Source organism: Ursus maritimus, unplaced genomic scaffold (assembly GCF_017311325.1).
Source record: "Ursus maritimus isolate PB19 unplaced genomic scaffold, ASM1731132v1 scaffold_26, whole genome shotgun sequence".
In the NCBI taxonomy this organism is placed as follows: Eukaryota; Metazoa; Chordata; class Mammalia; order Carnivora; family Ursidae; genus Ursus; species Ursus maritimus.
Genome location: NW_024425119.1, coordinates 3,702,156 through 3,713,822, shown reverse-complemented (window position 1 = coordinate 3,713,822; position 11,667 = coordinate 3,702,156). Strand labels below are relative to the sequence as shown.

Sequence of the window (11,667 nt, the reverse complement as noted above, 5' to 3'; positions counted from 1 at the left end):
TCTCTCTCTCTCTCTCTCTCTCTCTCTCTCTCTCTCTCTCTCTCTCTCCTTCCCTCTCTCCTTTTCCCAGCCTCTTCCTCTTCTTTTCCTCTTTCCTTATCTGCTTCTCTTCTCCTACCCGTCCCACCGCACTCTTCCAGTACAGCTAAGTCCACCTCACCCGCTTTCTTTTTCTCTCCAGATTTATCTATCTCCAGTCCCCTTCGTTTATCCTGCTCTCCTACCCACTCCCTCGCTCGTCTCCTTTCTCTCCTGTCAGCCCTGCAGGAAGCCGAGACTCCTCACGAAGCCCGGAGGTGGGAGGGTGGGTGGGTGGACCCTGGCGCCGCGGTCCCGCCCCTCGGTGCGTGTGTGAATGTCTGTGTGGCCGTGACGCGGCGCCGGCGGCGGGGAGGGAGGCTGGGCCCTCTGGAGAGGGAGGCGAGCGGATCGCTGGGGCTGCTCGGCTCCTGCGCGCCCTCGCGCTCCCCGCCGCCCGCCAAGGCGCAGGCAGGGCGCAGGCGGCGGCGGGCGGCATGGAGAGCCTGCTGGAGAACCCGGTGCGTGCCGTGCTCTACCTCAAGGAGCTCACGGCCATCGTGCAGAACCAGCAGAGCCTCATCCACACCCAGCGCCAGCGCATCGACGAGCTGGAGCGGCGGCTGGACGAGCTAAGCGCCGAGAACCGCAGCCTGTGGGAGCACCAGCAGCTGCTGCAAGCCCAGCCTCCGCCCGGGCTCGTCCCTCCGTCGCCAGCCCCGCTGCCTGCCACCCCGGCCACCGCTGCCGCCGCCGCCGCTGCCGGGGCCCAGGAATCGCTCCAGAACCACGGACAGATCTCGCCCGCTGCACCACAGCCTGCGCCGGAGCAGCCACAGCTTCAGCACCACGGACAGCTCCTGGTGCAGCCCCAGCCGGGCCCCAGCAGCAGGGCTCACGCACCCCAGTCGCCCCACCAGCACCCAGTGGCGCCCGGGGCTGTCGCCGACAAGGAGAAGGAGCGTCCCCCGAGTTGTTGCACTGCCGCTGGAACCCTCCTTCAGCACAAATCCCCCGCCGCCCTCGGCAAGGGCGTCCTGAGCCGGAGACACGAGTGAGTGGGGAAGAAGGGAGGGTGATTGTAGTGAAAGAAAGGGAAGTATATGGATATAAGGAGGAGATAAGGGGGAAATGGGGTGCCCCTAAGAGTCTGAGGGACTAGGGTAACCTGAAGTGAAGAGATGAGAAGCTGCTTGAAGGTAGAAGTGTGTCAAGGAGATTTGGGGGAAAAGAGGTATTGTTATCAGTGTTTGAGAGGGTTTAGGGGATGTTGGAGCAAAAGAGAGAATCCAGACCCTTACAGGGGGCAAAGGAGGAAAGAAATGGGTTTTAAGTGACTGGGGATATCAGAAACTGGCAGATTTTAAAGGGGACAAAATTGGGAGGAAGTTGTGGTGAAGATTACACTGAAGAAAAAAAGAACAGTTGAATTTTTTTAAGTTAGCAAAAATTTGGAAGGGAGTTTGGGGAGTAAAATTATTTGAATGGAGAGTGAGATATGAAAAAGACAGAGGCTTGGCAAAGATGCATGCTAAGAGCTTTAAAAGGGCTAAGGTCTACGAAGAGTAGAATTGAGGTCTGAGAAAATTTAGGAGGCAAGGCATAAGGCTGAAAAGCAGGAATGATGTGAGAAGGCAGAAATGCTGGGGACAGAGGAAGATAAAGGGTGGGAGAAAGCATTTCCCAGAGGAACGAGTCTGGCTCTTTAACTGATGCAGTGGGATCAAAGCCAGGAGTGGCTCTTTGGGGAAGCTTACTCTGCTCTGACCTGAGTGGGCATCTTTCTTCTGAATCCCCACAGAACTAAAGGGGTGCAAAGACACAACCTACCAAGCCACTGGAGGACTCAATTATAGCATGAGGACTCAATCTGGCTATAGCTCTTTTCCTCTGACTCAAAGAGGATTTCTGTGCAGGATGGTTGGCAATTGTGGAAAGGGAACAATGATGAGAGAAATAGTTGGCAAACAGAGTTGTTGGTATTTGGATGTTTAAATCTCTCTCTATTATGGTTGGTGACTGCAAATCTTGTTTCCACTTGATTATTTGGTGATCTTATGAATCTCATGTTGGGTCCTGAGAGAAATATACTCATTAGTCCCAGCGAGGGACTCTAGGACTTCAAGCTCTTTCTTTAATTTCAATGTCTATGAACTATGGACATGGGAAGAAGAAATGAAAGAGGACTGGAATATTCTCTCCTCTGTATTGGGCAGGTTGTGACATATCCGCTTCCTTCCTCTGACTATACAGGTGATGAGAGAACTGCATGGAAGAACAGCTCAGGGGGAAATCAGTACCTAGTTAGCACCTGACCCTGACAATGGTGATGCTTAAGAAGGAGCTGGGTGGGGGAGGAGGCCAGAGAGCCAAGAATTTCACCTCATCCAGTCTCAGCATGTTTCAGGTCTGCAGATACTTGTGAAGATTTGATGTATTCCTTAAAAAACTCATTTTGTCTTCATATCTATGTAGTTAAGGAAGTTGGGTCAGGATATGTTAGCTCATAGAGGGTAGATTTGACCAGAACCATGGCTCTTAGGGGTGAAGATCCATGATGATCTGACTTGGCAGACCTATAGCAATTGATTCAAGCCCCACGAAGATGTGGCTTTCTTCCCCAGCTCCCTCAATGGCCCATTTGCCCTTCCTTCAGTTTCAGTTTTCTTTCCTTATCTGGCATAAAAAGCAGAAAGCCAGTTTTCCCTCAGTGCCCATGATTCAACAAAAGACAACGTTCTTCCAAGGTATTATGTGGCTTTTTTCCCTAAATAGGGGAGAAGAATTCTTTCATTTGTTTTTCCTTGGCAGCCACAGCTTCCTGGTAATTATGGTTCTTCACCTGATTCCTCTCCTCATGCACTTTGATATCTCCCTTGGTATTCCCCACTTTCTTTTCATTTCTTCAGGGAACTGTGAGCAAAAAGGGTTGAGGAAAGATAATTTTTTCTTGGAAAAGGACTTTGTTGTGGCCCCCAAAGTAGCTTAAAGAGCCCAAACCCTCCTGCCCAAGTGCTCTTGCTGGGAAACCATGGATTTCGGAATTACCTGGGTTCCTATCCAGCCTCCCGAGTCAAAACCAGAGACAAACCATAGTGTCTTCATCTTTCCTTCTCCTTTGTCCTGCTTTTGCTTCCCATAGGAGCAGAACAAAAATAAGAAATAATTAGAATGGTGGAGAGTGGAAGTTGTTAAAAATCTTTCAGTTAGGAAGTTATGCCAGGCACTAAAAGGTTAATACCCCAAGTAGCTCCTTCCTTCCTCCAGATCCTCCAGCTTTTCCCCTTGCTCCCTGAGCCTGGATACCAAGAGACAGAGAGAGCGCCTTACCTCCTCCCTGCAACTCTCTCTCCCCTTGGATGTGAAATCATGGACATCTTGGCTGGCTGCCTGCTGTGCCTCTTGTGCCACCCATTTCTCCCCACTGTTCTGCTGAACTTCAACCTGTTTCCCCCACAGAACCTTAGTAATGAATCACTGTTGCTGATTACGTTTGGCCCCACCCTGCTCTCTACCCATGACCCCCATTTTGTATGGCTATCCTCCTCTGCCCATACCTCTCAGTGGTGCAGGGCTAGATGCAGCCAGCAGGCAGAGAGAGATCTTTATGGATAGGGTGAGGTGAGGAGAAGAGCAGAGCCAGCAGCCCTCTCCCTGGTGTTTCTCCCGGGGAGCTCCCTGCTGAATGAGTTCTCTCCTGGGCGTGCTGAAGTAGGAAGAAGATATGGCAGATGAAGTCTCTGGATCATAATTTTACTGAAATCTTCTCTCATTTTTTACTTGCCCTTCTCTGGCCTCATTATAGTAAAAATGCGGCCCTGGTGAGGTTGCTGAGGGTTGGGTGAGGGTTACATGGGGCCAGGCACTGTGTTAGATACATTATCTTCCCATTCAGTTTTTCTCTTATCCCCAGAACTCCTCTTCCTGCCCAAATCTAGGAGACGCAGGAGCCCCGGGGAACCTGGGACCAGGAAATAATGGATCATTTAATTGTCATCAGATCTGCATTAATAAGCAGCCTGGTCTCTCTCCCTTCTTCATCTGAGGGAGATAGGAAGGTGGTAGCCTTGGAGGTCAGGCCAAGGAAGTGACGATGAAAGAGTGGGTGAGTGCAGAGATATCATGGAAGAAAGATGCTGGAGGGGTTAACATTCTTTCTCTGCATGTTTCCTGGCTCTTGCTAAGCTCCAGCCCCCACTGCTTTTGCCTCTTAATGAAAGCAGCGATCTAGCTTCCTCCTCTTTATTTTTTCAATCAAGGCTCACAGCATCTACAGAATTGATTATCCCTTTCCTGGCTGGAGTCAGAGCCTCAGCCTGATCTGGCAGAGTCTACTTCTTGCCATGGAATCACATGACCCTATCGGAGGCTACTGGCTTCAGCGTGACCACAGCTTCTCTGTCTGAACACGTTTGCCCACCCAGCCAGCCACGCGTGTAGAGCCCAGGGCTTGCCCATGTTCCCCAACCCCTAGGCAGAGGATTACTGAAGGCTGGGTAAGATTCTTGAATTATAATTCAAATTCAGCTCCTACCCCAAAACCCCACCTCCAAGTAGCCATGAAGTCTGAATGGCTCAGTAGCTCCTGTCCTCCCCTCTCTTCCTTCGCCCCTTGTCTTCCTCTTCTACTTTCTCTTCCTCACTACCTTCCTTTTTCTCTTTGTCCTTCCTTCTCTCTTTCCCCTTTCTTCCCTCCCCTCAAAATCTTTCTCTCCCATATTTACTTCCTTCTATCTATCCTTTGGTTCCATTTAAGCTGCTCAGAGGAGTCTCCTCTTCTCTACTTCTGTCCTTTAAGCATAAAATACATCTTGGGTCATTTTTGAGCTCCACAGTGTCATACTGACTGGAGGCTGAAGGATAGTTAGACAATCATTAGATGTGCTCTTTACCCTGTTGTCCAAAATGCTGATTGGAGCAGGTGGCTCTGTTCCTACTGCGTCAGGGTTGTCCGCCTGGAGATGGCAACTCCTGTGTGGCCCAGTCTGAGAGCTATTAAGAGAGTGTGAAGGTCTGTCAGTCAGTCGAAAAACAGGAAAGAAGCAAAGAGTCCTTGTGCAACATACCTGAGGCATATATCTAGAAATATCTAAACAAGTGTAAGCAGATTACTGCTGCCTAGAGCTACCCTCTAAAGGTGAAAAGGGGGAGCATATTGAGAGCCCAGAGACAGGTTTTCTTGGTTGAGTCAAGGGTTTATGTCAGGAACAGTAAGAGCCAAGGATAGCTGGAAGGAGGATGGAGCCCCAAAGATTCAATTCATGGAGATACCTGGACTGCATGTGCATATCACCCCATCCTTTGACAGTACAGTACCCTGAGCCCTAATCACTTCCCACCAGGCTAAGCACTATCAAAAGAGTAAGAAGAGCCTCGACACTCAGGGCCCTCGTCTCCTGCGGCTGGAAGGCCTGCTTGCTGAGGATACAAAATGAAGTCCAGGGCTCATCAAACCGCCTCTCCTCCTTTTCCTCCTCTACCCCCAGCAAGGAGAGGAATTCTAGCTGGTAAGCTGGAAAATGGGGCCAGAATGAAGACTCACTGAGAGGAGGCAGTGTGCATCTTTTCGCTCACCTAGAAGCTGGCCCAAAGGGGGCACTTATAAAGATGTTCTGTTCCCTGCTCCTCCAAGAGCCCAGACCACTATTCCTACCTCCCTTTCATCCAAAAAGAACACAGTTCAAGAGAAACAAGTTGCCCCCGCCTCTGGGAAAACCCAATGGCCTCCGTCCTTCCCACCAGCTCCCTGTGCCTTGCTCCATTCGCTCCCTCCTTCCTCACTCCCAAGCCTTTCCCAGGCCCATGTAGTTAGCGCCATAAGGGCCCCACGAGAGTATCCTGGAACATTTTCCTGTTGGCCTGAAACCCAGAAAGAGGAGCAGCAGTTGGTTCTGCTGATTCAGCAAATATCTGTGCAGCCTGAGTTTCAAAGGTCACTTATGAGAAAAGGCAGATGGGGTCAGTTCTGGGTGGAGAGCCAATGAAAGCGAGGGTGATATGGAAAAAGAGGGGAGAGCTGGGACCAACAGCTGGACCTGTGGTCTGGAAAGAGCCTTGGATCCTGAATTTAAATCCCGTGTAAAGATTTTTAGACAGACTGACCTTGTTGGGGAGCCTCACCATTTTTCACTAGGGCCCAAACATACTCCGGCCCTGGACACTAACTAACAGGATGGTGTGGGGTTTCTTAGTAAGAGGTCCTGGGGACACTCTCATTGCACCTGGCAGATCCCCAAATGCAAGGCCATCTGGCAGGATTTCCAAGGCTTGGGCCACTGCAGCACCTTCCTCCTCTGCTTCTGGAAAAGCACAAAGTGCAGGTTCTCACCCAGGCTGCAAAGAGTTTCTTGTTTCCAGGGAGGAAAGTGGTGGTCATCTCCATTTCAAGGAGAGAGGGCATTAACAAACAAAAAGAATGAGGAGTAGAATGAGGGAGAAATTAGATTTTTCAGGTTGAAGGGAACTTAAGGAACCACAGAATCACAAAATTTTCAAGATCAAGGTGGTTAAGAACATGGGCTTTGAAGTCAGGCATCCCTGGGTATGAGTCCTGCTGTATCACCTACCAGCTGTGAGACCTTTTGTCATTATATACCTTCTTTAAGCCTCTGATTTTTTTTCATTTATGAAATGAAAAATAATATATATTTTGAAGGTTTGTTATAAAGTTTAAAAATTAAATGGTATCATTTTTTTTAGTACAGTTCTGGATACATAGTAAGTGCTCAAGACATTGTAGTATTTCTACAGATAAAGAACCCAGGGCCAGGGCTCATCCCCGGTCAGACCACGGTGAAAGACTAGAAACCAAGTTCAGGATTCCTCCCATGCTTTCAAGCCAGCTTTCTACATGTGCCCTTTTCTCATCTACCCCTCTACCTTTGGATAATGTGCACCCAAGCTATTTCAGATACGTGAATGTGGACCTTACCTTGAAATGCAGCCAGGCAGGACAAATCCACCATCCCTTCGTGGTCTGTGATGGGGTCTCACAACTTTATAGTTTGGAAGTGCTTCCTTAAGCTCAACTTAAATGTCTTCTGTTGCATTTTAAGATTATTTGCACTTCTCCTAAGGACATCACAGAGATCTGAGTTATCACCAGATGTCCCATGGTGATAAGAATGACCTCACCCATTTTCCAAATGGGGAAACCACAGTCTCATCTACTATATGAACTTGTCGAGGATAAAGGTAAAGGGCGAGGGCAATGGAGTCTGGGCCAGGAGAATGTTTCCCACGTCCCTGGAATAAAAGCTATATTCATTTGTCTAAATTCTTCCATCCTGGGAATTTTGACAGTGTAGCCCTGCTCTTTGCAAAGTTGAAAAAAAAAAAAACAAAACAAAACCCCACCAAAAACCCAGCAGGGATTGCCTGAGAAAAGGAGAGCCTGACGTGTTGTGGGATTTGGGGTGGTGGGTTGAGGGGAAAGGCAGGAGGTTAGGGGAGGACTCTACTTTCTCTGGTCAAGCCTAGAGATAAGAGTTTCTTCTCCTAAGACTTTCTTAGATGAAATACTGTCTAGGGGAAAGAAAAAAAAAAAAGCAGAAAAGAAAAGATAGTGGGCTTCCGACGTTCCCTCCCAGGTGGTTGTGGCTGTGAGGCCACCATAGGCAAAGGCTGCCATGTGTGGCACTGGGTGCAGTGGAGGCATGGGCTGCTCTGTGGTTGCTCTTTGTCTGGAATATCCCATCTGGGACGGTTATGTAACTCTGCAGGACGGGTGCATGTGCTGAGTGGTACCTTTTGTCCCCAGTAGGCAGGCAGGCTACTGTGGACAGAGGCCATGCGGGCCCGTCCAAGTCCCTGCCCGCGCTCTGTACTGGCACTAGGCCAGTCCCTCCAGGCCACAGCTGCAGGGCCTGGAGGGCTTTCGGAGCTCGACCAGGGTCCTCCAGCCCCACTGGGGAGTCAAGCAAATATCAGAGCTGAAAAGTTATGAAAAGGTCCTTTGGTCCAAACTTCTCATTGTGGTAAATGAGGAAACTATGGCTGGAGAGAGAAGTGACTCGTGCTTCCAGACTAGTTAGCGGCAGAGCGAGTCCTGGAACTCTTCATGTGGTGGTGCTCTTGACATTACCCAGTGAAGGGCCACTGGAACCGGTCAGGACTGTTCCGTGGGTGTACGGGGCCAGATCTACAGCTAGTTACGGGAATTCAGGGGACCCAGGGAGGTCTCTGCCTTCTGGAATATCTTGCCTGTGCCCGCAATTCCCCAATTAGAGATTCCTTCCAATACTTCAAGGTTATCCCCCTTGTTAAAATGCAAATTCTCCCAGGACAGGAGAAAAACAACACGCTTAGCTCTGTCAGCCTTTCCACTTCAGCATGGAAGGGTTCTGATTTGAGCAGTGTCCGAGAGAGGATTTGGTAAGGGAGGAGGGTGCCATAGCAGCACTGGCTGACTAAGGCACAGAGCAGGAGGCTCAGACGGAGTTGAAGGGCTCACGGGGCAGGCTGCTGAAAGCCTAAATGATTTTTATCTCGGCTGTATTTTGCAGAAATTGGAATTGCCTTGCCTGGACCTGGCAAGCAGAATGGTGGGGGGACCCAGGGCACTCCCAGATTGGCTTGCCTTGGAAAAGCGATTATCTTGGCTTTGAAGGGATACTTGCCCAAGGAGCTTCATGGGTAAAAATCCTTAGGCAGGAATTTAAGGAGCATCCTGACACTTGGTAATCTCTTTTGAACCTTTCTAGGATCTTAAAATAATTTTCTAGTTGGCAAAAGTTCACACAACTCTATTGGGGTTTGCTGTCAGGTGGGAAGATGTGGGCAAGAGGGTTAACAGGTGGTAGAGGTTGGGGTCACATGGGCTGGGAGAGAATGGGGGATGAGGGGCTAACTCAACATCTAGTAGGTGCTTGATAAATACTGCTTGCATTTACTCCTAGTATGCAGGTCCCAGGCCGGCTCAGCAATCGTTGAGTGGAGGGAGGGACGGGTATGGTGCTCAGGCTGAGGAAGGTCTCAGCTGGAGGGAAGCCCTACTGGGGAAGTAGGCTGTGCTTAGTTAGGCCCAACAGCCCAGGCTCTGCAGCTGAGCACATGAAAGAAGCTGGATCAGAGGCTCAGCTCCAAAGGCCAGCTGGGGGGTAAGGAGCACATGAGTGCTCCTCCCAGCTAATAGGTCCCACCCAAACCTATCCATGAGCATGGAAAGGCCTCCCCTCCATCTGCCACCAGCCTCTGACCCCAGACCAGTCCAGTCCTCAGCCTGGGGAGCCGTGTGAAGAATTAAGCATGAGAAAGCCCTGTGAGTGTTTCATCTCAGTATCCCCACCCCAGGCCCATGGCCTTGCTGGAAGCTTGAACTAGGAATAGGCAAAAGGTCTCTGATGATGGGAGGGAAAGGAAGCCCAAACTGTGGCCATGTCTCCAGGTGGAAAGAGAAAAGAGACAGCTGGATTCTGGCCTGGCGGATAAAACAGGGACCAGTGTCAGGCTCCAGTCCTCTTTACTCCTGTTTCTTGACCAGGCAGTGTCGGCTCTGTTCAGGGAATGTCAGGACACTGAAGGGAGGGTGAGCGGGCATGTGCAAGTTGTGGGTGTGTTTGCGGGGACAATTGTGCAGGGGTGAGTGTTACTAGGGCTGGAGGAGATGGATTGCACTGCACACCATAAAAAGATGTGTGGGCCTCATGGCGCAACTCAGCGTAGGCCTTCCTCCTGCTTCCCCGTGACACCCTGGTCTGGTCACACGGTCAGGACTCTGGGTTCTATCTCCTTTCTTGGCAATGATTTGTTTCATCTCTCTTGGTTAGCCAGTTCCTTCTGGGTCTTCCCCTCTGTAAAATGGGGTGAGTCTATATTGCTTCCCCCCTCACTCTGTTGCAGGTGCGCACGGGGCCAGGATGGAGGCTGCCAGCTCCTGGGAGGAAGGCCCCCTGGAAGGTGGGTCAGGGATTGGAGGCTCTCTATTGCGGTATTGTGTTTGGAAGTTCAGGTACCCAGCAGAGGTGTGAGGCAGGGAAAGCTGCGTCGTGGTTTTCCCTGAACCCATCTGACCTAGCTTTGGCCAGGGCCTGGCACCACATGACCTCTTGGGGCTCTGGAGCTGGCAGGTCAAACCAGCTGTCTCCCTGCCTCCAAAGAGGAGAGCACTCCCCGTCCCAGGCAGAGAGGCAAGGGAATTCCACAATCTCTTCCTTGACAGATGATTCCAATGCACCACAATTTTCATTCAACACATGAGTTCAACACAATGATTATTTTAAAACAGCAACAGCAACAAAAACTCTACAAAGCAGTTGGGAATCTCTTGCTTGTGTCTAGTTTCAGTGTTTCCCGGCACAGTCTGGTCTTTACAGAGATGTCCTGGATGCTTCCCAATGGGCTCATTTGCCATCTTTGACATTCTTGGGGCTACTTAACTCCTAAGAGCCAGTCATGGAAGGCCGAAGGGAATTCCAGAAGTAGGCAGGACCCTGACCCAGAAGCCAGGCCCCTCAGTGCTTATGGCTGTGCCATCCTCACAGACCGCAAGTGTAAGCTTGGTGCAAACTCCTCTCCTTCTCTGGGTCTCGATTTCTCCTCTGTCCAATGGGGACAATCACTCTGCGCAGCTCTTCGTCTCCCCTAGACTCACCAATTCCACGAAAAGCAAAGCTGTTAAGGGGTTGCTGAAGCAGGAAGGACCTAGCTTAGACGTGAAAAGTGACTTCCAAATGGTAAGAGCCTTAGGAAGGGAGGTCAGGATGGGGGACAAAGGGAGACGCTCAATTCACGCTCCCTTTCAAAAAAAAAAAAGAGAGAGAGAGAGACCCCTTCAGTATAGGGTGGCGCCGCCCTGCAGGTAGGGGAGGAACGAGGTGAATTCTGCAGGGGCTTCCAGCTCTAACTACCTCGGGAATTTCCACCGGGTTCCCTCCGGACTTTGCGCGAAACCCGGGAGCAAGCTGGAAGGGAGAGCTCAGGAACCAGGAACCCCTGGCCCCGAACTCGCTCGGAAAGCCTGGGGAAAGCCCTTCCTCCCCTGGCCGCTTCCCCGGGGGCTTCTCCGTGGGGAGGGCGCGCGCAGCCGGGCTCTCGGCTGCGTGGGCGGCTTGGCGAGCTGCTGACAGCAGGATGGAACCTCCGGCCTCCGCGCCGCGCCAGCCCAGCGCCGAGCGCCAAGCTCCCCCGCCGGGGCGGGCACCCCGACCGGGGGAAGCCGCGCCCCCCACCCCACCTCCCGCGCGCACGCGCCCCTCGCCCCCAGCCCGCCCCCGCCCCGCGCGCAGCTGCTGAGTCACCCGCTCCGGAGGCGCAGCCTTGGCACCTGTGTGCTGGGGCTCGGCCGCGCCCGCCGCGCCCCCACCCCCCTCCGCCCGCTTTCCGGGGAGCTCGCCGCGCTCCCGCTGCCAGCCTCCGCTGGGCAGCCCGCCCCTCTCCCTTCTCACTTCGTCCTGCGCCCCGGCCAGTCTCTCGAGTATGGTCGTTCCCCGCGGCCCCCTCCCGCCCAGCGGCCCCCTCCGACTCAGCCCGGCGTGCGCACCGCCACCCGCCCACAGCGTCGGGGAGCGCCCCCGGCGCCGCCGCCGCCGCCCGCGCCTTCCCGGGAGGCGAGTGGAGAGGTGGGGGGCCTCCGTGCTGCGTCACCACCGGGCCGCTGCTGCCGCCGCCCCCCGCGGGCCTCCTGGGTCCCCCGGTTCCAGACCACGACTG

General features: G+C 52.3%; 1 protein-coding gene across 1 annotated transcript in view; it reads left to right on the top strand.

The window, feature by feature from the left end:
* The first annotated feature begins 515 nt into the window (after positions 1 to 515).
* IQSEC3 (IQ motif and Sec7 domain ArfGEF 3) overlaps positions 516 to 11,667 on the top strand; it is a 103,601-nt gene continuing 92,449 nt past the window's right edge. Inside the window, exon 1 of the mRNA XM_040642026.1 lies at positions 516 to 1,072. Coding sequence (XP_040497960.1) covers positions 516 to 1,072 — 557 coding nt within the window. The remainder of the gene's footprint in view (positions 1,073 to 11,667) is intronic.